This window comes from Stenella coeruleoalba, assembly GCF_951394435.1.
Source record: "Stenella coeruleoalba genome assembly, chromosome: 5".
NCBI classification, from domain to species: Eukaryota; Metazoa; Chordata; class Mammalia; order Artiodactyla; family Delphinidae; genus Stenella; species Stenella coeruleoalba.
Window position 1 is genome coordinate 48,551,904 of NC_137150.1, and position 27,743 is coordinate 48,579,646.

General features: G+C 42.5%; 1 protein-coding gene across 1 annotated transcript; it reads right to left on the reverse strand.

Annotated features, from left to right (window-relative positions):
- Window positions 1-452: 452 nt before the first annotated feature.
- LRRC31 (leucine rich repeat containing 31) lies at window positions 453-26,572 on the reverse strand (the record flags this gene model as incomplete). The annotated part of the gene is given in 11 exon segments (XM_079922906.1): window positions 453-808; window positions 5,800-5,967; window positions 10,961-11,030; window positions 11,034-11,130; window positions 13,991-14,159; window positions 15,177-15,344; window positions 15,564-15,728; window positions 18,409-18,576; window positions 20,323-20,417; window positions 20,419-20,464; window positions 26,389-26,572. Coding segments are annotated over 11 exon segments (1,686 nt in total).
- Between the last annotated feature and the right edge of the window lie 1,171 nt (window positions 26,573-27,743).

The window sequence follows — 27,743 nt, forward strand, 5'->3', positions numbered from 1 at the left end:
AAAATGTGAGTGGACCACATTAAGATACGTATAATGGTAAAGAATATGAAAATGTTCCACAGTTTGTGCCTTTCACATTAGAATTTCACACACACACGCACATACACATAAACACACACCCTTATATTTAAAATATTTAGGAAAAGAGAGGCAGAAAATTCCAGGGCAAGACAAAGGGAGATGCAGTACCAGAATCTAAGCGTTTTTGTCAGGGCTTCTAAACAGCAAGTGAACTAACTATATATCAAAACAAATGAAAATCCATTGAAAAGTATCATTCTTGTTTTATAAAATAGAGAATAAAGACATGCTCACATTAGATTATTATAGACAATATATATTTACAAAGCTCTTGTACTGTAAATCCCACCAAACAGCCCAGAAGCTGGTACTCCTTGATTTCACCGGGATTCACTCTTGTTCTTTTCCTCCCCCTTAGGATGGTGTGTAGCTTAGTTGAGGCTTGAGAAGTCAGCTTCCTGAAACCCACCATGGTCAAAGTGAATGCTGCTTTTGTGATCTTGGTCAAAGCCTTCTAGTTCTTCCTCTTGTGAGGCTGGGAGGACCCACCTCTTCATTCCTATCTCGGTGATCTCAGGAAGTTTGGTCACGGCACATAACAAGTGTCTAAACCATTGTCCACGCTCCTGAAAAGCTGATGGCTGAAGGCTAATATCCAGCTCGGTTAACTCTTTGAGGAGCCACAGGTTTTGGCAGAAGATGGTCCATTCTGCATCACAGATGCTGTCATTATAGCTCAGGTCCAGCTTCCGCAGCCTGGCCAGGTGACCTGTCTGGATTACCGATGCTGAAAAACAAAATCACTCTAAATGCTAAAAGCCAAGGATACTTTCTAGTGTGACCATTTCCCACTTCCAAAAACACAACACAGTAGCTCCAGGATTCGTAATGACAAGACTGATACTTAGTAATGAAATGTTATTAGCTAGCAGTTTTATTCAGGGCATCTGAAATTACTCTAACAAATTTCCTCTCTGCATTTCATGTACAGCTTGAAAATGGATTTTTCTTTCTCTTTCCAAATCCCATTCCAAAGAGTGTCTTTTTTGTCGAGTTCCTGCTCTCTGCTCCACTGGAGTCCCAACTCTTACTGCAGACTTTCTCTAATTAAAGGGGAAGAGTGATGGCTCACTGGCTTTAACTCAGGACCATTTCTGAATAGTTTTCATGCTGTTTAATGCTGTTTAACTATTCATTGCTTATTCATTCTTCATTCAACAGTTATTTAATTGAGCACTTTCCATGGGCAAAATATGCTTGGATAATTTCTAATTCATGGGTCAATTAGAGACTTTAATACATGGATCAAGTTTTCCTTTGAATAGCACATATCACAGTACTACCCATAATGGCTCTCAATAAATAACAGTTAATGATGAAGCTAAGAAAAGGAGCTAGGAGAGACAGCCAAAGCAGACAGGACATGCTTCCCTTTTCAGCCAAAAACAGGAATGGATTACAGAGGTGAGATGTGTAGAATCTCAGAGTTGGAAGGGACCTTGGAGGGCTCCTCATTCAACCTGATCAATGATCAGAGAGAAATCCCTCTCACAGCTTCTCCACTGGGGACCAGCCCAACAGAGGGCCTGAAGTCCCTCTTCAGGTTGCCCCAACAGAGGGAAGCAACTCTCAGCAGGAGGAAGCCATGTCTCTAGGCCCTATCTGACTTTCCCCACTGCCCACCTCAGCCTGCTGGGAACCTCAGCTCCTTCCTTGTGCCAACCATGCAGTGTTGGACAACAGTCAGGTCCCCTCAAATGTCCCCCCTATAGGCTTAAACACGCCCTGGTCCTTCAATCATTCCTCACACATCATGGCTTCCACACCAAGTGGGATGCTCCATCCCCATCATTTTCATCATCCCGGTCAGGACACTCAACAGCTGCATTTGGTCCCTAGGTGTTCATGTTGATCGTGTCCCTTCCTATCTTTCTGTCTCAGAACATTACTCACCATGTTCTCAAGACCTAGCTAAGTGTTAAAGATAATGTGCATGCTTTTTCCCTTTAGAAAATTTTCTATTACAGACATTTTCAAACATATAAAAAGTAGATGGAATAGGAGTGAGAACTCCCATGTTCCCATCAATCAGCTTCAACGCTATTTTCATTACACTGATCTTGGCTCATTCAGTCCCCTTCCCCTAATTTTTGTTTGTTTGCTTTTTAGTATTTTAAAGCAAATCTCAGACATTGTTTTACCTTTCCTATACTATCTGAATTTTCCAATGATGTGAGTACTCTATTTATTATATTTTAGTATTTTATATGTGTTATATTTTTTAAAATCTGGGTAATAGTATCATAGGTCATGAAAATACTATTTTTGTAGCTTACTATATGAAAAAAAACCAATGCTGTTATTTACAAAAGAATAAAACACAAACTACTAGGGATTAACAAATTCTTAAAGTTTCTATTAGAAATAATCAAAACAGTTAAGTGACAATGCTTAAAGCCACACACAGCAATACTTATCATTGACTAAAAATTGAAAGAACAAAAAATACCCTTGACAAAATGTAAAAGTATAAATTTGACCTGAGGAAGAAAACCTGGTAGTAAAAATTAAGAAACAATATATAATGGCTGGAGCTATGATTAATAAAATATGATGCAGACCAAAAAAATAAAAAATTGAAGAAGCAAATTTTAATAACTTTAAATGAAATAATTTAAATATGTTTAATGGTGTCCAGGTCAGGAAAACAAAACAAACCAAAGGCTTATTCTTTGAGAAGATTGGTAATATTGATAAACCTCTTGTGGTAATCAGAATTCTAAGGTGACCCCAAGATTTCCACCCTAATTCCTAGGACTGTGTATATGATGGGTTCCCATGATTGGGTTATATTACATGGCACACCTGAGTTTAGGAAACGCAGACCCAAGCGAGGTTAACCTACTCACAGGAGCCCTTTAAAAGCAGAGAATTTTCTCCAGCAGGTGGTTGAAGAGGAAGGAGGTCACAGAAGAAGTAGTCAAAATGATTATGAGACATTAACAGGATTATAAGAAAACAACTTTATTTCCATAAATTCAACCTAAGTAAAATGGGCCAATTCCTTGGAAGACACAAAGTACCAAAACTCAAGAAGAAAAAGATAACCTGAATGGTGCTATATCTATTTTTTAAACTGAATTTGTAATTTAAAACTCCTCACAAAGAAAACTCCAAGTTTAGACAGGTTCAGTGGTCAATTCTATAAAGTTTCAAGTTAATGAAAAAATAATACCAAGTCTACAAAATCTTTCCAGGAACTAGAAGAGGCAGGAACACTTGCCAACTCATTTTCTGAGGTCATTATTACCCTGATACCAAAGCCAGACAAAGATATTACAAAAAAACTAGTAGGCAATTACCTCTCGTGAACATAGCCACAAACATCCTCAACAAAACATCTTCAATTCATTATAAGAAATCTAGCCAGGTTAGGATTCCTTTACCTGATAAAGGGCACATCTACAAAACACAAACAAAAACCTATAGCTAACATTATACTTAATGGGAAAGACTGAGTGCTTTCCCCCCAATATCAAGAACAAGGCAGGGATGACTGCTCTCACCTCATTCAACACGTACTTGAAATCCTAACCAGTTAAATAACCAAGAAAAAGAAATAAAAGGTATAGAGACTGGACAGGATGAAATAAAGCTGACTCTAATTAGAGATGACATGATTGCCTACATAGAAAATCCTACAGCATCTACCAAAAATCTCATAGAACTAATAGATGAGTTTAACAAGGTCTCAGTATAAAATGTCAATATATGAAAATCAATTGTATTTCTACATACTAGCAATGACCAATTGGGAATCAAAATTTAGAAACCAGTACCATTTATAATAGCACCAAAAAATTAAATACTTAGATATAAATTTAACAAAGTGTATGCAGGATCTGCATGGTAGAAACTACAAAACACCAATGCAATAAATCAAAGAGGACCTAAATAAAAAGAGAGATACACTGTGTTCATGGATAGGAGTGCTCAATATAGTTAAATGTCATTTCTCCCTGAATTTACCTATAGATTCAATGCAATCCCAATCAAAATTCCAGAGGGATTTTTTGTAGATATTGACTAGCTGATGCTAAAATTTATATAGTAATGTCAAGAAACTAGAATAATCAAAATGATTTTGAAAAAGAAGAACAAAGTCAGAATGCCCATGCTACCTGATTTCAAGGCTTACTATAAAACTTTAGTAATCAAGACAGTATGGTATCAGTAAAAGAATAGATGCATAGACCAATGGAACAGAACAGACCAAAAATAGACCCTCACAAACTGGCCAATTGATTTCTGACAAAAACGCAAAGGCAATTCATTGAGTCTTTTCAATTAATGGTGCTTGAATAATTGAGCTGTCATATGCAAAAATATTTTCAGCCCATATCTCATGCCTTGTACAAGAATACTCAAAATGGATAATAAGTCAAAATGTAAAATATAAATGTAAAACTTTTAGAAGAAGATCTAGGAAAAATCCCTGAGAACTTGGGTTTTGCAAAAAGTTCTAAGATGCAACACAGAAAGCTCTATCCATCAAATTAGCAAATAGATAAATAGATCTTTATCGAAACTGAAAGTCTTGGGACTTCCCTGGTGGTCCAGTGGTTAAGACTCCACACTCCCAATGCAGAGGGCCAGGTTTGATCCCTGGTCAGGGAACTAGATCCCGCATGCCACACTAAAAGCTCCCTCACGCTGCAACAAAGGTCCCACATGCTGCAACTAAAACTCGGCACAGCCAAATAAATAAATATTAAAAAAAAAAACAACACTGAAAGTCGTGCTGTGCAAAAGATACTGTTAAGGGGTTGAGAAGACAAGTTACAGACTGAGAGAAAATATTTGCAAGCTATAGATCTGATAAAAGACTTGTATCCAGAAAATCTAAAGAACTCTCATTAAGAAGAAAACAAACTATCCAGTGTTTTAAATTAGGCAAAAGATTAGAACAGACACTTCACCAAGGCATATATGCAGTTTACAGATAAACACAGATAAACACATAAACACATAAAAACATGCTCACCGTCATTAGGGAAATGCAAAATAAAATCACAATGATTTGTCCACATCTTCTAATTACAGTGTTTGGCCATAACACTTGCTTTGAAAACATATATTTGTTCCAACTAGATTGAAATATCAGAGAACAGTGTGAACATAACACAAATTTCTTGTTTGCTTATGCATAATTTGTCCACAGGAAACAGTAGGTGAACACAGAAAACTGCACCCAGCTGAGCCAAGGTGGGTACAGGCGTAAACAAAATCCACACATGCACACACCTCTCAGGGACAAGGAGCCCCACCCATCCACATCCAGTGTTCCAACTTTCTATTCTACATCAGGTAATCCTCCTTCTTCCACCACCATATCTATGTCTATCTTCTTTTTTCTTTTTCTTCTTTTTCTTTTAATGTTTGGCCGCACCTTATGGCTTGTGGGATTTTAGTTCCCCAACCAGGGGTCGAACCCTTGCCCCCGGGAGTGAAAGCGTGGAGTCCTAACCACTGAACCGCCAGGGAAATTCCTCCATCTCCTTTTATGAAACACTCTCCACTGTCTTTTTGGTTTCAGAATTGCCCTTATCTGTTTTAACAAGCTCTCTCCTAAGCAGATGTCAGGGAGCAGGGAAGATGCGCAGAGGGCTTAGCTCCAGGCCTCGCTGCCTTCTCCACCTCCCTTGTCCTGGACTGCCAGAGCAGGCGCGCTGGGCTCTGAGTGCCAGGACTGCTTTGGATGGAACCAGTAGGTAAAACCCAGAAGAGCCACGTCCTCTGTCACCAGGGAACAGCTGCTCAGCCTCAGCACCTGAAGGGACGCTGAAAGCTTTAGCGTTTCCAGGAGCAGCTTTAGGTTGCTGCCAACACACTTATTCCAAGAAAGGTTGACTATTTCCAGAGCAGGGAGGTGAACGCAGGCTTCAGCTGAAATTGACAGTGATAAGAATAGCAATAATTTAGGTTTCCTTAGAGGCCATAAGCCTTGAATTTGAGGAACCTAGGCTAGGGCAACATGTTTCTATCAGTGAGGTTAAGACAGTTGTAGAGACCGTTTCTCCTGCCTGAAATTCATGGCCTCAATTTATGTTGTCTATTTTTATTGGGGAGAAATGTTGGAAACTTTAGAAAAGTAAAACTTGATTAAATGGGGACTTCCCTGGTGGCGCAGTGGTTAAGAATCTGTCTGCCACTGCAGGGGACATGGGTTCAAGCCCTGGTCAAGGAAGATCCCACATGCCGCAGAGCAACTAAGCCCGTGCGCCACAACTACTGAGCCTGTGTTCCAGAGCCCGCGAGCCACAACTACTGAGCCCCCGTGCCACAACTACTGAAGCCTGTGTGACTAGAGCCCATGCTCCGCAACAAGAGAAACCACCGCAATGAGAAGCCCGCGTACTGCAACTAAGAGTAGCCCCAGCTTACTGCAACTAGAGAAAGCCCACATGCAGCAATGAAGACCCAACGCAGCCAATAAATAAATAAAAATTTAAAAAACTTGATTAAATGGAATTCACTATTGACTGGGATTTCTTTCCTTCACTTCACATTTAAGAGGGAGAAAGAGACGAACAGTTTTCACAGTTAGTCACGATTTCCAGAGTGTGTCCTGGTTTTACATGTCCTGGTTGCTGTTGAAATTCAGAGACAAGGCCAAACCTCCCTAGAACTCTGAAACACCAAAATGTATTTGTGTTTACTTAACTGCAGTTAACAGAGACAAAGAAGGGAAATAGTATATATTGGAAAGATTTTTAAAGGAAATTCAAAGATTTTCTGCTTAGTTCTCGATTTCCCCTAACATTAAAATTAACTAGAGGGCTTCCCTGGTGGCGCAGTGGTTGAGAGTCCGCCTGCCAATGCAGGGGACACGGGTTCGTGCCCCGGTCCGGGAAGATCCCGCGTGCCGCAGAGCAGCTGGACTCGTGAGCTGTGGCCGTTGAGGCTGCACGTCCGTAGCCTGTGCTCCGCAATGGGAGAGGCCACAACAGTGAGAGGCCCGCGTACCTCAAAAAAAAAAAAAAAAAAAAAAAAAAATTAACCAGAGCAACTTATCCACGAGGTATAGCCACTAATTACATTTTAAACTATTCTTCCTTCTTTCTAAAAAATAATATCCGTTTGAAGGGTAGATATATATTCTTTTTATAATATCTAACAAGAGCACCCTCCCACTCCTATGGTACAGAGACGTATCAATAAGAAATTGAACTTTATTTTCTCAAAGTGATGCAGAGAAATATGTATTTACTTGATTTACTTCTTTTTTTTATTGTTGATTTACTTCTTAATTCAAATCGGATTAAACAGGTCTCCCTCGACTTATAGTGGGGTTACGTCCCAAGAAGTTGAAAATATCTTAAGTAAAAAGTGAATTTAATACACCTAACCTTCCGATCATCATAACTTTGCCTAGCCTACTTAAACATGCTCAGAACATTTATATTAGCCCATGGTTGGGCAAAGTCATCTAACACAAAGCCTATTTTATACTAAAATGTTGAATATCTCATGTAATTTATTGAATACCATACTGAAAGTGAGAAACAGAGTGGTTGTCTGGGTAGAGTGATTGTTAAGTTTACCCTCGTGATGGCATGAGTATTGCACCACGTATATATTACTAGGCCGGGAGAAGATCAAAATTCAAAATTCTAAGTATGGTTTCTACTGGTGTATTGCTTTTACACAACCTTGAAGTCGGAAAGTGTGAAGTCAAACCGCTGTAAGTCAGGGACTGTCTAAAGATTTATGTCAGATGATGTAATTTTGTGTAATATCTACTTGATTATGATCCATTGATTGTGTAGCTATAATTGAAAAGAGTTGTGCCTTCTGATGGCAGAAGACACAAACTTAAAAACAAAATTTTATTTAAAAATATTCAACATTTTCCATCTAGGAAGTATATTTATGAAATCTCATGTTGTCCCCAAATTTATCTTTTGTGGAATTTTCCTAACAACATTAGTCTGAGCAGTGGAATGTGGGGTGTGTGTGTGTGTGTGTGTGTGTGTGTGTGTGTTTACCTAGCCATTTTGGGGATTATAGCCCCCTTTGAGAAATTTGTCTGTCTGTCTGTCTGTCTATCTATCTACTAACCTGCCTATCTACTTACTGACTTACTTAACTAATACCGAAAACGTGCTTTGAAGGATGCAGTGAAGAATAAACACAATCCCTGCCCTCAAGAGGGTAACAGTCTGGGAGAAGTATCAACATTAAAAAACCACACAAGTAAATACATAATTATAAATACTGATAAAGGCTATAAGGAAGATACAGGGACTTCTAATTCAGAGAGAGGCTGTCTTAAAAGGGGACATTTACACTGAGACCTGCAATCAGAGCTCCCCAGGAAAGACTGGGGGGTAGGGAATTCTAGAGGACAGGAAGGTCAAATGCAGGAGAGAGCTCGGTGATATGAAGGAACAGAAAGAAGCCAACTGAGGCTGGGTTCAGGGAGCAAGGGGGAGAGCCGCCAGGGGGCCTGTTAGATCACATGAAGGAATCTGGATTTTACCAGAGGTTCTCCAGGCAACCGCTGGCTTTTACAATAAAATTTACTTTTTTTTTTTTTTCCACACCGTGTGGTATGTGGGATCTCAGTTCCCTGACCAGGGATGGAACCTGCACCCCTGCAGTGGAAGTGTGGAGTCTTAACCACTGGACCGCCAGGGAAGTCCCCAAATTTACTTTTTAAGTAAAATTTATAGACTCTCTCCCCATAATAATATTCACAACTGGCATATATTGAGCATTTACTATGAGTCAGGCACATTTCCAAGAATTTCATATGTAATAACCTGCTTAATTCTTATAACCCTATGAGATATGATCCTATTATTCCATTTACAGACAAGGAAACTGAAGCACAGAGTTGTTAAGTACCTCAGGTCATGAGAGCTAGAGCCAGGATTTGCTTTCAGATGTCTGATCCCAGGTGCTTTGGAGCCAGAAAAATGTACCATACATTCCCCACCGACAAAAGAATTGGAATCAAAAAAAAAAAAAAAAAAAAAAAAAAAGAATTGGAATCAGTTTTAGGGAGTTCACAGCCCCCTGCCCAGGCATAACTATAGACTGACTCTCTTAAGGGAGGAGCCGTGGACCTCAGATTAAGAGACGTACATATCCTGCTACTTTTCCCCATCCAGACACGTGGCCAATGAGATGAGCAGTGCTGGGGGAGGGCTGGGAGCAGTACATGGCAAGGACCAAGACCCTGTGGGTCGAACAGAGTACTTGGGATGAAAAGGAGAGCAAGAATACCTTAAATAGAGAGTTCTTAGAATTTGGGATACATTATATGTACTTATTTTTATTAACAGATATTAATAAATAACTACTTGTTATTTTTTATTAATAGAATGCCTCTTTTTCATTAATAATAGCCCTCTTGGGTCCATAGGACAATTCATTTTTAAGGGAGTGTCAACAAACATAACCCTTGAGGGAAGGCCAGAGAGAAGGGCTCTGTTTTCACTGTTACCCAGGAAGCACCAGAATCCAACCACACTAGTCTTGCGCATGTGTACAAAACAGAGTTAACCTAGCGGGCCTGAGACCACTATCCGTACAAAGTCCTGCTGGCAAGGTTGGCCCTTGGCTGACATCTGGGAACTTGGAAGTGTCGTCACCATTCCCTAACTTATCAGGGTGGTTTGTCGTGCCTACAGTGTTTGTGTACAAATAAGATGATTTATGCTGAACACTAGCTTTCCTTCTGTGAGTCTGGAATGTTGGTATGTGTTTCGTAGAGGGTGCCTGCATGACCAAGCCCCACTAAAAACCCTGGACTTGAAGGTTCAGGCGAGTCTTCCCAGGAAACATTTCAGACCATGACGTCACAACGTGCTGCAGGAACGGAGCGCATCCTTGTTACTCTGCTGGGAAAGGAATCTTGCAAGCTTGGGCCTGGTTTCCTCTGGACTCTGCCCCATGCATGTTTCCCTTTGCTGATTTTGCTTTGTATCCCTTTGTTGTCATAAATCTCAGCGGTGAGATCTGTGAGTCCCTCCAGTGAATCACTGAAGCTGGATGTGGTTGAGGACCCCTGGCACCATGTGCTTAAAGTGTTGGATGCCTGGGTGGTATATTTGGGAAAATTGGGCAAAGTCCCTTTGCCTCAAAATGTCTCCCTCTACTCGCTGACAGTGCCCTTGCCCCAGCATAGGCAGAAATGTCAGATTTAGTAAATCCCTGATGTAGGCCAGGCTGTATCCATGGTCTTCAGGCACGCCAAGATTCCTGACAGAGGACAACAAACCCTGTTGGGACTAGGTGCTAGGCAGCCAGCTAGGCTCACACACTAGTAAACGCCTCCCTTTCCAGCAATTCCAAATTATACTGTACAAGTTACCAGGAATGTGAGCCTTCAGAGTTGGTTATACAGCCGTCCCTCCGTATCCACAGGGGCATTGTTTCCAGGACACCCTGCAGACACCAAAATCCATGGAAGCTCAGGTCCCTTATATAAAATGGCACAGTATTTGTGTATAGCCTATGCACATCCTCCCATATACTTTAAATCAACTCTAGATTACTTATAATACCTATTACAATGTAAATGCTATCTGTGTAAATTGTTGCCTGAATGAGACAAATTCAAGTTTTGCTTTTTGGAACTTTCCGGAAATTTTTTTCCAAATATTTTTGATTTGCTGTCAGTTGAATCCACGGATTTGGAACCCATGGTTACAAAGGGCCAACTGTGTACACTTTAAATTTTAAATTTACAATGCTAGAAATCATTCATGTGGCTTTGAAAGTCAGTTTCAAGAGAGCATATTTCCTGAAAGAAAGACAAATTAATACTTTACGTTGCCTACAGCTGAGCATTCATTTGTAGGCAAAGAGAGGCCTCCCCTCTCAGATGTTATGGTACCAGTGCCTGCAGGGATTTGGGGAATGCTCTGACCCAGGGCAGTAAAAGTCTCACTTTCCAAAGCACAGTTGTTGATTAACAATGGCTTCAGTGCTGGTAAAAATCAGAGCCTGCTGAGTAGTTTTTCAGAAGAGCTGCCCGTCTTTCTGTTGGCAGATAAGTCCAATTCTTGAAAACTCGAGAGGAAAGGGATACCTGGGCTACTAAAAAATCAACAGTGACATGTTTTAGGCAGCATCTCACAAAGGGTCTTCTGGGTGTTTGGGTCCCACAGTCTTTTTTTTTTTTTTTTTGCTGTATGCGGGCCTCTCATTGTCGTGGCCTCTCCCGTTGCAGAGCACAGGCTCCGGACGTGCAGGCTCAGCGGCCATGGCTCACGGGCTCAGCCGCTCCGCGGCATGTGGGATCTTCCCGGACCGGGGCACGAACCTGTGTCCCCTGCATCGGCAGGTGGACTCTCAACCACTGTGCCACCAGGGAAGCCCCCACAGTCTTCTTGATCAGCAAGCACAGCTCTTCCCTCTCTGACCCCTGCCCTGCCTTACGCACAATTACACACCACATACACACCAGCCATTCTTCCCAGTATGCAGCTTGGGCTCTTCTCCAAGCCTCTCTCAAGGCTAGAAGTTAAGAGCAAAGACTTTGGAGACAGAACTGGTGATTCTAATCCTGGACTTGCTACTAAAGAACTGTGTGGTTTCAGACAAGTTACTTAACTTCCCTGAACCTCAGTTTTCTCAATAAGAATAACACTACTACTTCACAGAGGCAATGGGAAGATAAAACGACTTGGTATATGTAAAGTGCCTGGTACAGTGCCTGGCACACACTAATTGCTCAATTAATGTTTGATACGATCATTCTTTTCTCAGAATATAAGTCAGAAGTACTAGAAAGGCAATGAAATCAAGAAATCAGAACAGATATCTGTGGCTAGCAGCACTGGAGTGGGGCCCTGAAGGCCCTTGCTGTGCCAGGTGTTACCCCCGCTTCGCTATCTTCCTGCTGCTTTTCCTGCTTCTAGACCTTTGCCATAGTTCTTTCGAATGTGGGAAATGCAGTATCCTGGGATCTCTGTGGGGCTGGCTCACCTCCTCAGAATCTTCCAGGGCCACCAAACCCACAGTAACCCTTTGGTCACTACTACATCTCCCTATTTTCTTTTCCTCCCAGCACCCCCGTTACGTGATTTGTTTGTGTATGTGTTTGTCTTCTGCCCTCCCTCCCCAAAGGTGAGCTCTGTGTGTAGGGGCTGCTTCGTGCCCGGAGTGTGCCTCAGAGCCTGGAAACCAGAGGCACAAATGTTAGTGGAAAGACGAAAGGACAGGAGAAAGGAAGGGGAAGGGAAGGAAAAAAGGGCAGGTACTTGCTGCGGTGACTCCCTCTTCTAACGCCCCCAGCACCTTGTACTTCACCACGTATTTGGTTTATTGCTGCCCCCACCAGATTGAAGCTTCTGCCTGTGAATTTCCCTCAGCCCACAGAACAGTGCCTCGAACAATTAGATGATCAATCAAACGTTGTTGGCTAAATGACCTGTAATTCCATGCCTTTGGAGCTATCGAGAATGATCAGATAAAAGAATGTTCAATTCTTTAACATCATGAGGTATAAACAGGATGTATTTTCAATTCCATCTTTTCAAACTTAAGCAGGAGAACAATGCAATTCACTACAGTTATTAAATAACCATTACTTTTCTGGGGCCATTTACCCGTGTTGGTGGCAGATCTAGATAAGAGAGGCTAATCCCTCCGTTGTACTAGCGTTAACAATTCAGATCCTCTAGCACTTTAATCCTCCTCTGAGCAATAAGATGAGACAGGACGTTCGTGTTATTCAGTTGTAGCGTGGGAAATTCATTATTTGGAATCTGGTGGATTGGTAATTCAGGAGTGTCTCCACGGGTAGGACATTCATAAGAGGATGGTGACACTTCACAGTCTCCACCTGGAGCCCAAAAAGGAATGGTTTACTACTTTAAAATCTTCATGAAAGCCTTGAACTCTTCTCATTTTCCCCAATTGAGGGATAAGAGTCTAAGAAATAACTTAGCAGGGCTAAAAATCAATATGAGACCTAAAGACCTATTTTACTGTTTTTCTCCCCCCGTTGTACTAAAAACAACAAAAAATTCTTTTTCTCGTCCTTTATTGATTGATTCATTCAATCAATCACATTCTCAACAAGCATTTACTGGCTGCCAACTATGTGCCAGACCCTGTGCATGAGCAACAGAGAGATACTGAAAAAAAAAAAAAAAATCCCTACGCAGGAGGAGCCCGTAGTACGGAGGGAGAGCAGAGCACGGCTGGTGTACACGAGCGTCAGCACACATGCTGTGGCTGGAGTAGCCAATGCGGGGGAGGAAGAGAGAATGCAGTCAGAGTGACAGAGGAGCAGGAAAACCATCTGGACTCTTGTAATAATCTAGGCATGAGGTGACAGCGGGCTGGACCAGGGTAGCAGAGGTCTAGATGGTGAGCCATGGTCAAAGTCTTGATGCATTCTGAAGGTTTATTTTGGCTGTAGGTGGAATAAAATCGATAATCTCAAGCGTACGCTTGCTGTTTGTTAGGGGAAACTGCACTTATACATGACAGGTCACAGGACTATGTCTGTGGTAGGAAAGTAAGCGTAGTGACCTGAAGTTGTAACGTACACCCGTCATGCACCGTCCCGCCGACTTTCTGTAACTTCCTTTGTTTCTAAGTGCCTCGGCTTCACTTGATTAGCGAGAAAGACTCAACACCCTCCGTTTTGGCTTTCCTTCTACATCCCTATGTGTAATCCACTTTGTAACAGTAACAGATCCGTTTCTAAACAGCCACATACATTCAAAAATTTTCTCCCTCAAGTGCCACATCCATCCTTTACAGATGTGTCTAGGAGGAGTTTAGATTCACCAACAATTACTGGGCACGTAATACTATATTGGGGCCTTCACAAAACTTTTATGATGTGGTCCTTCTGGTAACTTCATAAACAGCACATCTCAAATTTGCCAGGTTTGCAAACACATGGCAAGGCTCCAAGCGTCCTCCCTCGGCTCTGCAGTACCTACTCAGCCACATCGTGTCGTCGGCCATCAGCGAGCACTGGTGAAGATCCAGCCCCTCCAGATGCTCGAGCACGGCCAGCCCCGGGGAGTCTTCAAACCCTCCACTCACCTCCTTGTTGCAGGAAAGGTCTAGCGTCTTCAGCTCACACAAGTATCTAAAAGCAGCATCTACAAAGAAGGTCAGAACCCCATTCTGACATATTACAAGGCGGTCGGCAGGAGAGGGGGCAGGTGTGGAGAAGGGAGACTGAGACAATATGTACACTATGTTGACAAAAGCCCAGACAGTGGGATAACTGTCCACTTTGTACCATCTACCCCTTTGGACCTGACAGTGGCTTCAAATACACACTCCCTGGGATCTGCATTGATCATCAATGGTTTTGATCAAAATCTTTCAACTAATGAATCTTCCCCTGCTATCCTTGAGCATTGGTGCTGTCATAGCATTCTAGACTTATTCAAACTGCCAGGGAGAAGGATTTTACAGGCTCTAGAAGTTGAAGGGATAGATACACATTTCATTTCCTATTCTTTAATGTGGATACTCTATAGCAGAGTCAATTTTAACTACAGATGTCACTGAAGCTGTTCTTTTTATCAATACCAATTCCTTCCTACTACTAAGCATAAAATAATGCTGCCATTTTCAAAAGTAAGAGAAAAATGGGGCTTCCCTGGTGGCACAGTGGTTGAGAGTCCGCCTGCCGATGCAGGGAACACGGGTTCGTGCCCCGGTCCGGGAAGGTCCCACATGCCGCGGAGCGGCTGGGCCCGTGAACCATGGCCGCTGAGCCTGCGCGTCCGGAGCCTGTGCTCCGCAACGGGAGAGGCCACAGCAGTGAGAGGCCCGCGTACCGAAAAAAAAAAAAAAAAAAAAAACAAAAAAGTAAGAGAAAAATGGACAGCTTTAGTAGCACACTTATTTTGCACAGTGTCTCTCTCAGACCTAAAATATCCTGGCCTTTTCAGAGTCAGCTGTTTTAAAAGATTATTTTTGTAATCATGAAAGTACATGCTCACTGTAAAAGACTTAGAAAATCAATAAAACATGAAGAAGATTTAAATCACCCATAATCTTATTCCCCAACATAACCACTGTTTATGTTTTGTTGTATTTCCTAACAGCTTAAAAATTCCGTATAATATAAAGTTATATACAAACTTTAGCCATTCCTAACTCACCCAGTAGTTTGACACTCTTTTGTGATAACCCACATGAATGTAACTTCAAGACTTTCAGAGTTAAGGTACTTTTTAATCCCTGAGCAATACTGTTGAGACTGCCACCGATGTTTCTGTTAATAGAAAGATCAAGTACTTCAAGGTTTTGCAGCCTAAGTAGCAACTGACCTGGAAGGAAGGAAATCCAAAAGACAACTCAGTAAAGATGCAGGGTGTGAAAGTTGGGGCAGGCAGGAGGGAGGTACGTCTTCATGTGACCTGGGATATAGTGAACCACTCCTTCAATTCAGGGTGAGAGAAAACACAGCCAACGTTGATTTCCAAGCTATCCAATCATGGGTGCCTTCACATGTTTTCCTGGGAAGGACTCTTCCAAATTCCACTTACCCACAAACGCCCCATCTTCTGACGTGAGGGCGTAGTCCACAAGCTCAGGCATTTGTATCTTGCTCCCTTCTCGGAATGTCCGGAGGATCAGAGGCAAGTTTCCTCCCACTTTACTGTTCCAGGACAAATTCAACTCAAGTTCAGGCAGCGCTTTAAGTGCTTCTCCTGTTACAAAATGGCCCAAAGATCAGGTTGATCGCTAATCCGCAAAGCAGGGACTTCGTTTCAAAATCAATACAGCCATTGTTTACGGAGTATTGAAGCCGGGCCAGCTACTGGTTAGATGCCAGGGAACAGGGAGGAGAAAAGGACCCAGTTCTTGCCCACTCCCAGCACGGTGAGCTTCTACATACAGGTACAGGCACAGCAAGTCTAGTCCCTCCAGAGTTCTGAAGCCATGCTCGTAAGCAAACGTTGTGTAAAAAAAAAAAAAAAAAAAAAAAAAAATCCACCTGTTAGTAGGGGTGGTTTTACCGAATTGTTTTCATGGTAGTAAATATTTCTACCAATCCATCTACTTTCTCTCATCCACCTTCTCCGGGGATCAGCATTGCTGAGAAGCTCGGCCAGAGGTAGAAGTGTGAAAGACTTAGAAAATAAAACATGAAGAAGATTTAAATCACCCATAATACTATCCCTCAGCATAACCACTGTTTACATTTTGGCCAGAGGAAGATTGGTAGAAGCAAAGCAGGGCACTGGCCACCACAGAGGAAAAGCTCACTTTGACATCAAGAATATCACACACAACTGATCCAACCACTGTGGGGAGGAACCAGTAAGAGAGCATCAGGCACTAGCAGCTCAGCAACCTTGGGGTGGAGGAGGATACAGTGAGGGGGGTGAAACTTGACATTTCTGATACCATTTCACACAGGAAACATCTGAGGGCTACAGAGTGGAAGCTGGGAGAGAACAGGGCAAGTGTGGGGAGATCAGCCCTTAGGAATAATTTCCACTGCTTTGGGGGCAGAACAGAATGGTGAGCCACACACATGACAAAGGTGCTTTCTCAATGTCTGGAGTCAATTTTAGCACCAGTTAAGAGCGTTGGAAGGTCCACTGTGTCCAGAAGCCTCTCTTCCACTGTCCACTACTGGTCTGGAACTTCTGCCACTGGTTATTTATTCCATGGTTTCAGGTTTTTGGAGTCCAGGAGCCTCAGGTTAAAATGCAAATTCTCCAGGAGTTATAATATCATAAGCCAGGGATAAAAAGGTGTCATTTTGTATGCCGTGGCCAGTCAAAGGGGCGTGGATATGTATTGCCCTGAGGCATCCCCCAGGATCAGGGAGAAAGAGTACATGATTGTCTGCAGCGCATATGGTACTGGAGGGCCTAGGCATTTGCAATCTTGCACTAAGCAACTGTAACAGGTGCAATAATGTTGAAATGCCTCTGATTTACGTTTTCTTATCAGTAAACCATTCATTCTCCTTATACTCCATCTGCCATTAAGGCTAAGCAGAGTATGGATGATAAGATAGCCCCTCCTGGTGGAGAGGATGCAGAAGTCCTTCCAGAGAGGATAAAATCTCGGGGAGAGGGGAAAGGACACAAAACGTTAGTGACAAGGGTGCAGACTCTCTCCTGGACCGGATGAGTTTAGAGTGGGTCCCAGGGCAGAAATTCCACTTCCTGGTTTCTTAAGGATGGTGGATCATGAAAAAAGATTAGATTAGTCATAGAAAATAATCTATACTTCTCTTCATGACTGAGTAACAGTATGTTAAATTTGAGACCCTGGTACACAATAACCAGCTGCTAACCAGTGGGACTAAATTGATCATGAAAAACCACAGAAAGGTAATTTTGGATGAGGGAATAGGGAAAGAAAGAATTATTGAGCGCCTACTAATGTGTCAAGCACATAGTAGGTACTTTACAGAAATGATTTAATGCTCACCATAATTTTTTTTGAGGTGGATATCACCCCTTTTCAGAGATAATAAAACTGAGGCTCAGAAAGTTAAGTATTTTGTCCATGGTCACAAAGAGAATTAGAAGTGGGACTAGGATTTCAAAGGGTCTGGCCAGCTCTGAGATGTATAACGTTTTTCCTTAGCTATAGGAAGGGTGAACCAGGAAACATCAGCTGGCCCCTATTTTCTAGGGAAGGATTAGAGAGAAGACATTGGCATAAATTTTGTTGCTTTTACAGAAATCTTTGCAGAGATTTAAATGATCAAAATACATGATCGAAATAAGAAACTTCAGACAAAAAGAAGACAGAAAAAGTATTAATTGCATCTAAAACCAGCAAGCATTCTAGATAACCCAGCATTCATAACCCAGTAAAGCAGCTGGGTTAATAGCATGACAAATTTTATCTTATGTTCTATGTTATCCAATGTTTGATATACTATAAACTAACTTAATTGAGGTTCTAGTCCTATTTAAATCATTGCTTTTAATTGGAAGATCTTGTTTTGATCATTTTTTAAAAAATAGGAATGGGAAAATAGAAGAGAGAAATACTATTTTGGAATTGGAAAAGAACTTAATTATTATCTATCCCAGCTCCTCTAATTTACAGATGAGGGAACAGACCCAAAGTGAGCAAATTCTACAGTTACTATCTCCACTTAAACTCCATGAGAACAGAGGCTTGGTCAGCCTGTTCCCTTCTCTGTCCCAGGGCTTAGCACGATGCTAGGTGCAGGTTACACAGCTCCTTAGAAGGTATACAAGAGCTCAACACAGCATCACATCATGTACAGGCAACACTCTCATCCTCGTCCATGGGCACTTGAGGGGGTGGTGACCCAGATAATTCGCCCCTGAGGGTTTGGGTTGCAAAGATCCTTCCAGGGGAGCCATCTCTTAAGGGAAGCATTCATCATACCCTGTGCTTGAACATCATCAGCAGTAAGTCTGCATCTACCCAGCCTCAGGATTTTTAACTTGCTGACAAGATGCATTTGCTGCATGAGTAAATGAAGGGTTCTGCCTATGAAATCATTCCAGGAAATATCCAGTTCTTCTAAGTCTGGAAGAGAAGGCAGCAAAGCAAGTAGAAGGGAACACAAGAAAAAACAGATTTGCATGTGTAATTTGTGATTTGTAGTCAATAGGATCCACTGCCTGTTGCTCTGGTAAGCGGATAGAAGGAGGGTGGACTTGCTGACTTTCCACAAAGCAGGGATCTCTCAGCCGCACAACTGGAGACATTGTGACATTTACTTTACCTATTTCTTGGGACATTTTCTATTTCTGCCAAATAACTGCATTCTGAAAATGCGGTGGTGTTTCCATAAGATTTCATAAGAACTCCTTTATTGTAGTGGAAATTGTAATTCTACTGCTAGGACTGTTACTACCACCGTCACTGTAATGTGTATACGGGTCCTTTTATTTCGCAAACCCCCCTGACGCCCGTCACCCTGTTGTCCTATTGGACCCTCAGGCTGAAGGTCTGGGGAATACTCCGTTGGCAGGACCGCTGAGACTGAGGGTGCCCGTTACCTTTTCTTTCTTATCTTGATCACCTGGGTGTCACCACTTTATAAAGTTCCTGTTATACCTACATGGGCCAACATGTGCAGGTTTAGACACACAAACCCTGACCAGAATCTTCTCTGAGTCTCCTCCATTGCTCACGAAAATTGAAGCTACTCTCTGTGAACAAGATTCTCAAAGGTCATCTTTATCTCCTGCAGCAACAAGACTTAAGAGTGGAAATGCCAAAGTCAGGGGGTGAAAGTGTCTTTGCTTGCTTGCTTTTAAACATCTGTCTTGAATGTTAAAATAGTGTCAGCAGTCAGATGCTGCATGGTGAGCTTCTAGAGTTACAGACATAGCAATTCCTGACCTTCCACCATTCCAAAGAAATTCTAAAAACATGCTTAGGGGGCAAAAAAATATGTTTTCTTTCTACTAGCATTCAAAGCACTTTAACAACTTCATCTTGTTCACCACGATCCTAACTTGATAAAGTATGAAAGACTATTGAACACATGAAGAAGGAAAAAAACAGGATTCCCGGGGCCCACCCTCAAAGATTTCAATTCGGTGGGTTTGGGTTGGACTCAAGTGCCTGCATTTCCACAAGTTCTGCAAGAGATTCTGACATGTACATAGGCATTTGAGAATCACAGACATGGTTAGAGCTCCCTCATAAGAGATCTGTCTCAAATATAATGGCATGGATTTTAATTAAAATACTCAAGGACCCCTCACTCAAAACGCAGTTCTTTTGATACCTCTGTTGGTAGACACACCTAATTTGATTCAAGATTTGATTTAAGGTATCTGAAAAAAGAGAGTTTTTAAAAAAGGTGGTGACAGTGGTGTTGGGAAGATGGTTCTTCACAACCAAACTCCTGCTACAGTGTCACAAACAGTAGTTGCACTTTTGTGTAAAACGGTGTGAGCAATAATTGCTGGTAGTGATAGTTTTCATTCCACAAATAACAACGAGATGCCCCTTTAAATTCCGAGCAGGGCTCAGTTTTATGGATGAGTATACATCCTATGCAGGAACAGGTGTGTTTCAGGGAGCTAGAGGTAATCAGTAGAGAAGTAAAATTGCTCAGGAAAAACAAACAAACCTCCCTCTTAAACTCGGCTCAAATCTTTGAAGCTTGAGGAAGAATCAATTAACTTGTTTAAAAAAAAAAATAGCGTTGCATCTGCGCTTCCTGAGTTGTCTGGGCCACCCTGCAGACCTAGCACTACCAAGTGAGGACCGAGCACTTTCCCTGCTCATCCCAGCCCGGAGGCCCTCTGTGCCTCTGCGCAAGGTCAATTCCATACAGACCTGGCTCCCTCACATCCGCTGTTGTTAGTCTACAGTTGTTCAAATCTAGACACTTGTCGACAGGGTTTTTGCCCAACTTCGGCGGGAACAGTTTTTTCCTCCATCCTGGGTCTTAATTCCATTTCTGAAGTGATAGTCTTAGCTGTATTATAAAAATAAAGAAAAATTTGCTGTGAATGACAGAGTGTATTAAAGATGCATAATGATCACCATAAGACAAGTGAGAAGACGGACAACAACCCTGAACTGGTCCCTTGTGAAACCTCACCTCAGAAGGGGACAAAACCTGACCTCTGTTCCTGCGGTCAGTGCTCAACACTGGCCGCTCCAGTGACCCGTTTCCTACAAAGGAGCCTGAGGAACTCAGTGGCTTTTCTTTCCTGGCTTGACCTGGGCTTCTTGCATGTAGATGGAGCTTTGCTCCTGGACAAAGAGGTAAACTTGGGCTTCCCTGGTGGCGCAGTGGTTGAGAGTCCGCCTGCCGATGCAGGGGACAATGGTTCGTGCCCCGGTCTGGGAAGATCCCACATGCCGCGGAGCGGCTGGGCCCACGAGCCATGGCCGCTGAGCCTGCGCGTCCGGAGCCTGTGCTCCGCAACGGGAGAGGCCGCAGCAGTGAGAGGCCCGCGTACCGCAAAAAAAAAAAAAGAGGTAAACTTGTTATTACAGCGTTTAAGACAGCGCTGCTGGAAGGATGCACAAACATCTTTGGTGAATGTAATGCTGGGGGTATGCCCAGGCACTGGCCTCCTAACCAGACAGGTGAGGAAGGGGAAGCACTGCGGTCACCACTGATGAGCCTCAGATGGCTAAAGAGAGCGAGTGAAACCCTCGCTGCTCATTTCCTAGACCCCTCAATTGACGCATCCGGAGAGAGTAGTCCCTGGGAGAGCTTTTGTATTTTCTCAACTCCTGCCAGAGAATACACTCAGAAAGCCTCATGTGTCCTCGTTATTAGGGACTTTTTAAGTGGCACCCTTACCAAGTTCCACTGTAATACCACACTACATGATATAACTACAACTTCTTTTTAAATAGGATTTACTTTTTTTTTAATAAAAAATTAATTAATTAATTAATTTTGGGCTGTGTTGGGTCTTCATTTCTGTGCGAGGGCTTTCTCTAGTTGTGGCAAGCGGGGGCCACTCTTCATCGCGGTGCGCGCACCTCTCACTATCGCGGCCTCTCTTGTTGCGGAGCACAGGCTCCAGACGCGCAGGCTCAGTCGTTGTGGCTCACGGGCCTAGTTGCTCCACGGCATGTGGGATCTTCCCAGACCAGGGCTCGAACCCGTGTCCCCCGCATTAGCAGGCAGATTCTCAACCACTGCGCCACCAGGGAAGCCCATCACTACAATTTTTAAAAGTTAAATAAATAAAAATAAAAAGCTATGATTTTATAGAGTGCCTACTGTGTACCAGGGCTTTACCTACTGAATGTGTCAACATTTAAGACACACGTGAAACACATCATACTTTTGTAAGGAAAAATGAATAGGCATGTATTGACAGTGACTTTAAAGAGGTTTTGCAAGTGAAAATGCACAGTTAAAAACACATGCAAAGAGTATACTGGAATCCAATAGGAAAGCATAAATTCTGAATGTGCAGTAATACTCTACTACCCCTGACAAAACGTATACAACCACATAGCAAAAAAGAAATATATTAGTACCAGTGGAAATGAAAAGATGATGGCATGACAGTAGTAGTAAATTTAGACTAAAATATTAGCAGGATAATAAAAATTCCCCCTCTCCTCCACAGTGTGTCTGGTGGCTTGCTATTTTTGTTTTGTTTTGTTTTGTTGCTTTGTTTTGTTTTGTTTTCTTGGTGGCTTGCTATTTTTAAGAAAACCACCTACAGGCTGTACATCTTTGTGGGGATAGTTGGTGTTGTCACATTCTACCAGTAGGAGGCAGCATCATCCACCTACCATTTACCTCTTCATTTCGACCTTCAATTTTTATTATGGTACATTGGATACAAGGTATTTTGTTTTGGGTAGGGTTGCCAGATTTAGGAAAAATAAAAATAGCACGTCCGATTAAACTTAAACTTCAGGTAAACAAGGAATCATTGTTTAGTAAAAGTATGTCCCAAATATTGTGTGTATTTTTTCTGGCAACCCTAATTTTGGGTGAGGAGAGCTGTGGATGGAGGATGTGAGTACAGGGCACTTTGTGTAAACTTAATGCAAAGAGTCACAAGTACACTATTTCATAGATTTGGAAACTGAGACTCAGAGAGACTGTTAAGTAGTAAGCAGCAGAGGCAGAATTTGAACCCAGAGCAATCGACTCCAAAGCCCATTATGTGCAGGTGCTTTTTAAAACTTTTGTTCTTAAAAAAATTTTCTCTGCATTGTATCTTATTGCTCTCTCTTTTGTTTTTTAGCTTTTTGTCTCCATAGGCTCAACCCACAATCATGCTCAAGTTCCAGCCTCAGCAAACCTTCTTTTTCTTTGTTTTCTCCTCAAACCACTGTTCTGTCAATCATTTCCTTTACTGTCAAATGTTTGGAAAGAATGGTTTGTATTTGCTGACCCCACTTCTTCACCACAGTTACCAATTAACCCTCTACATTCTGGTTGCCACACTGGCCTAGCCAAATAAATTGTTTCTCAGGGGTCACCACCAATGACCTACGTATGGTCAGGCCATTCAAGATGGCTGTTCTCTTGCTCTCCGTCCATCCCCTGTTCCACCAGGCCCTGCTTCACTCACATGACTCTCCAATCCTCTTAATTATAGGGCTTAATCAGTAACTGCCTGCCGTGCTTGCCCCCTGCCCCTGCTGCTGGTTTCCGTGGTAACTGATGAGCCCACCTGACATCAGTCCCCCTATAAATGGTAGCCTCCTTCTCCACCAAGTAGTGGAGGTTGTTGCCATGTCCTGTCTGCTGCCGGCCATCCGTGGAAGGAGTGTTGCTCCAGGACCTTTGTGTAAGATGCCCCTTAACCAATGAGCTTTGATGTCTCTGTTGTTGTCTCCAGGCTTTTTCTTTGGTCTCAAGGCTGAGCAGCTACAAGAGTTGCAGGCTGGTGGGGTGCGGTCCACCAACCAACCAGTTGACAGATTCAGAAATCGCTTCTCAGACCACAGCCTACTTGGGCGCTCTGTAATATTTATATGATTGGCAAGTCCAAGGCAGCACAACGGGAAAACCTGGTTCAACTCATGGGTCCATCAGGTAAGCAAGTCACTTAACTTCTCTGAGCCTTGGTTTACTCATCTATAAAATAGAAATTATAATTCCTGCCCGGTTCATTTCTCAGGAGCATAGTGACTTAAAGTTACTGAGGCCTCCCAGGAAGATGGGACTCTGCAATGCCTTTTACATCAGAGGCACTTTGTAAACATTTGTTGAATGAGCAAATAACTGAATGAATATTAGTTTTGCAGTTCCTCAATAACCAAAATAAATCAAGATGACAAATCTTTATCAAACCACCTAAGTATAAATATGAGTACCAATTTATGAGGCCCCTGAACATCTCCTTACAGGCCATATATTTCTTTTTTTTAATCTATAAATCCCTTCCTTCAAAAAATATCTTATGTCATACCTCATTATATAAAACAGACGAGTCAGAGCTGCTACAGGTTGGCTGAGGAGGGAGGGCTGGCACTCCATGGAGGGTGCAAAGTGACCACACGTAAGCAACTCCATGGAGTGACTCGGGGCCTTTTCTGGCGGCTTTACTGCTGAACCGAGCTCTTGCTTCTCCAGGTGATTCTGTGAGCCAAGCAGTATCTTCTCATTAGGTTCCTTTCCAAGCTAAACCTGTAGGGGCTTGTTTCCGTTGTTTACAACCAAGAATCCCGATGCTTTCATAAAACATTTTTACATGTTTGTAACATGGGTGATGCTGTACAGGGAACCAAGGTAACAAGTTCCTGTTGCCAAGGAGCTACCTGTCTGATGGAGCAGACAAGAAAGCCACAGAGGGTCCAAAGTCCAGTGGGTGCGTCTTGGGAAGCTTCCAGGTGAACGTGGTAGATAAACTGCACCTTAAAGGGTGAGTGAAAGTCAGCCAGGTGGGTGGATATGAGAGAGGGATAAATGGGGGAGGGGTGCAGAGGGAGGATGCCACAAGGGAAGGTCTTTCTAGGCACAGGTACCCATTTCAGGGGAATGTGGCCAGTTCAGGAGAGAGTCAGTCAAAACGTCAGGAGTAGAGGATGAACATAAGATTGGGGGGAAGGCAGAGGTTGTGAAGAGATATTCAACTGATCACAAACACCTTGAAGACCATGCTTGCGAGTATAGACTTTCTCTTCAAGGCAGGAAAGACTCAGTGAAGGATTTTAAACCGGTGAGAGACACCACAGTATCTGTGGTTTAGAAAGACCACCCGGTAGCAGTGTGGAGGACAGGCTGGCCACAGAGCAAGACCAGGAGCAGAGAAACCAGGGAGAAAGCTGTGGCAGTGGTCCAGGCAAGAGACGATGAAAGCCAGGACAGCAGCGAAGAGAAGGAACGAGGTCCCAGAGCTGTTCGGAGGTCAGAATTCACATGACTCCAGGGGCCACTGGACTTGGGGAGAAATGGAAATGGAGAAGCCATGCATGGTGTTGCCCAGCTGGGGTAACCAGCTGACTGGTCTTGCGCGGTTAATTTAATCATGGTTGTGGGTATCCATGAACCATGTTCCTGAAGCTCCAAATCATACTTTAGAACAAATATCAACAACTTTCTGACTGCCCTCTTTTAAAGGTAGACTTCTTAATTTTCTCCTTCCAAAAATGCATTCAATCTGCTTACAGGTAAAATGATATTTTTGGTATTTGGTGCAAATAATCTGACGGACATGAGGGTAAGTTTAAATGAAACAAGATTGGCCATGGATTGGTAATTGTTAGAGGGAGGTGGTCTTGGGGACTTATACTGTTCTCTCTTCTTTTGTATATGTTTGCATAAAAAGTTTAAAGTGTTTTAAAAATACATTTAATCTAATAATATAGTGACGGCATTGTATGTGACATAACTTTAGAGAGAGATTTAGCAATATTTTCATAACCCTTGTATTTGTAACCTCTGTTCTGGGAATTTGTGCTAATTAGCTGAAACAGACTGAAGCAGAAAATAGGGGAGAGGGGAAGCCAAAGATATTCACTAAAGGGCAGAAAAGGAACTTAAGTAATTCTGGCATAGGCATGTAATGGAATATTATGCCACTGTCAAAATTAGCATATGGACATCACGTAACAATACGAGAACTGAGCGGTATAATAATATGTCTCAGTAGGATCACAGCTCCGTGTCAGATCAAGCGGGCTTTATAAGCTCTTATAACCGTACAAAGTACGTCCGTTTGGCCCCAGCTACCTCTCTGACTGGTCTACTACTCATCCTCTCTCCATCTCTCATCCTGCTTCAGCATGCCTAGCCTCCTGGCTTGCTCTCAAGCACTCCAGGCTCACTCCCATCTTGGGCCTTTGCATTTACACATCCCTTTGCCTGGAAAACTACTCCCACAAATACCTGTGTAGCTGGCTTCATTCATTCTACGTGGCTGACTTTCAGATCTCAGCTCAAATGCCACCAAATCAGAGACTCCTTCCTTCCAACCACATCTAAAATAGCACCCCCAGCCCATCATTCTCTGTCTCCTCAGCCTACTTTGTCTTCATATGACTTATCACACTGAAATTATATCTGCTTTTGGTTCTTTACGCAAATGTTCTCTTTTTCATGGCTGTCCTTCTAATAAAAGTGATTGGCACAGATGCTCAGTGTTTGACTTGTTGGTTGACCATAAATGCATGTATATGAATAAAAGGCTGAAAAGAATCTTGAAGAAATGACCATTTGTGTTAGAATGAAAGGAAATAGGGTATTTTTCTCTAAACCTTTCTGCAACATATTACTTTTGATAATTTAAAAGGAAAGTGAGGGGAATTCCCTGGCGGTCCAGTGGTTAGGACTCCACGCTTCCGCTGCTGGGAGCCCGGGTTCAATCCCTGGTTGGGGTCCCGCAAGCCGTATGGCATGGCCAAAACAAAAAAGTAAAATGAGCAAATTATTTAAAGCATTTGACAAAATAAATGTTTAGAACAGACTCATCATATTAGGTTTCGGTGTCTCGTCGCTGGGTCGAAAAGCAGTTGTTTTAAGGTCATTGCTCTCTTTTCTGTTTTCAGCTTTGGGGGACCTGAATTTTGACCGCCTGATGCATTTGTTGACAAATAAAGTCTGGGGTTTAGTTTCTCCATCTGAGGAGCTCTTGTTCCCTGTTTGACTCATGGACAAGTTGAAGGGGGTCTTTCTCAATAAGCCATCTTCCTGTGGTTTTCTGTTTTCTAGGATTTCAGAAGAAAACAAGAGTCTGTCAAGCCTGTGTGAAATCCTAACTTCCCTACTCCTGTCTTTATTTCCCCCTTACTTTCTGTTTTTCTTGCTGGTAGTGTTTAACATAAAAATAAGAATGCTGCAACCCAGGATCCTGGAACTAACAGATGATAGCAGATAGAAATCCAAAGCAAATTTGAGTTTTAAACTTTGCCCTATTTTATTGTGAGATACAATTCATTAAACACCACTTTGGCAAGTGCATTAAATGTGTCAATACTTTTAAAATTTCAACAGTCAGTTACAGTTACCTTCCGGGAGAGAGAGAGTGTCAGAGCACTTGGCATGCCTCTGAGTTGTCTGGGCGACAGTTTTGCAAAGGGCCAGAGGAATCTGCTTCCAGGGACCCCAGTCGCATCTCTTGGCTTACCGTTTCTTTTTCTCGTGGCATTCTCACCTTCTCTGCTGCAGCCCTTCACCCACACCCCATAAAAACTCATTGGCAGTAAAGAATTAATTCACTCCATAAACAGAACTCACTGTTCTCGATGCTAAGAGATTCAATGATAAACAAGACACAGCTCATGTCACTGAAGTCTTAACCTGGTGGAAAGATGGTTACACTGGAGCAAGGGCTGTCAGGGAGGAGAGACCCACGTAGTCAGGGAACTCACAGTTGGACCAAGCCTGTCTTGGAGCACAGCCTTTGAACAATGAGTGGCATCGCCTGGGTTTTGAAGAACTGAGGTAGCTAAAAAGAGGAGAGAGAGGGAAGTGTCCCAGGAAGAAAAATCAGGCTCAGAAACTTCCAGGTATGAAGATCTAAAGGAGCCTGGGGTTGCCTCTAGGAGTGAATTCTGGTTTGCCTGGAGCAAGAATGGAGGATGGAGGTTAGGGGTAGTTCTGGGATGATTTGAGGCTCAAGATTCAGAAGGGTCAATCTACGAATCCCTCCGGGGATTTGCTTACATTTTAAGGGAGGGTTCAAGACTTAAAGGGATGAAACTATAAATGGAATTTTAGATTCTGTTAATAAAATTTAGATTCTGTCCTTAGGCTAGGGCCTAATAGGTATTCTTAAAGTTACAATGTTCATGGCTTCCTCCCTATAAAATAGGTCTTACAA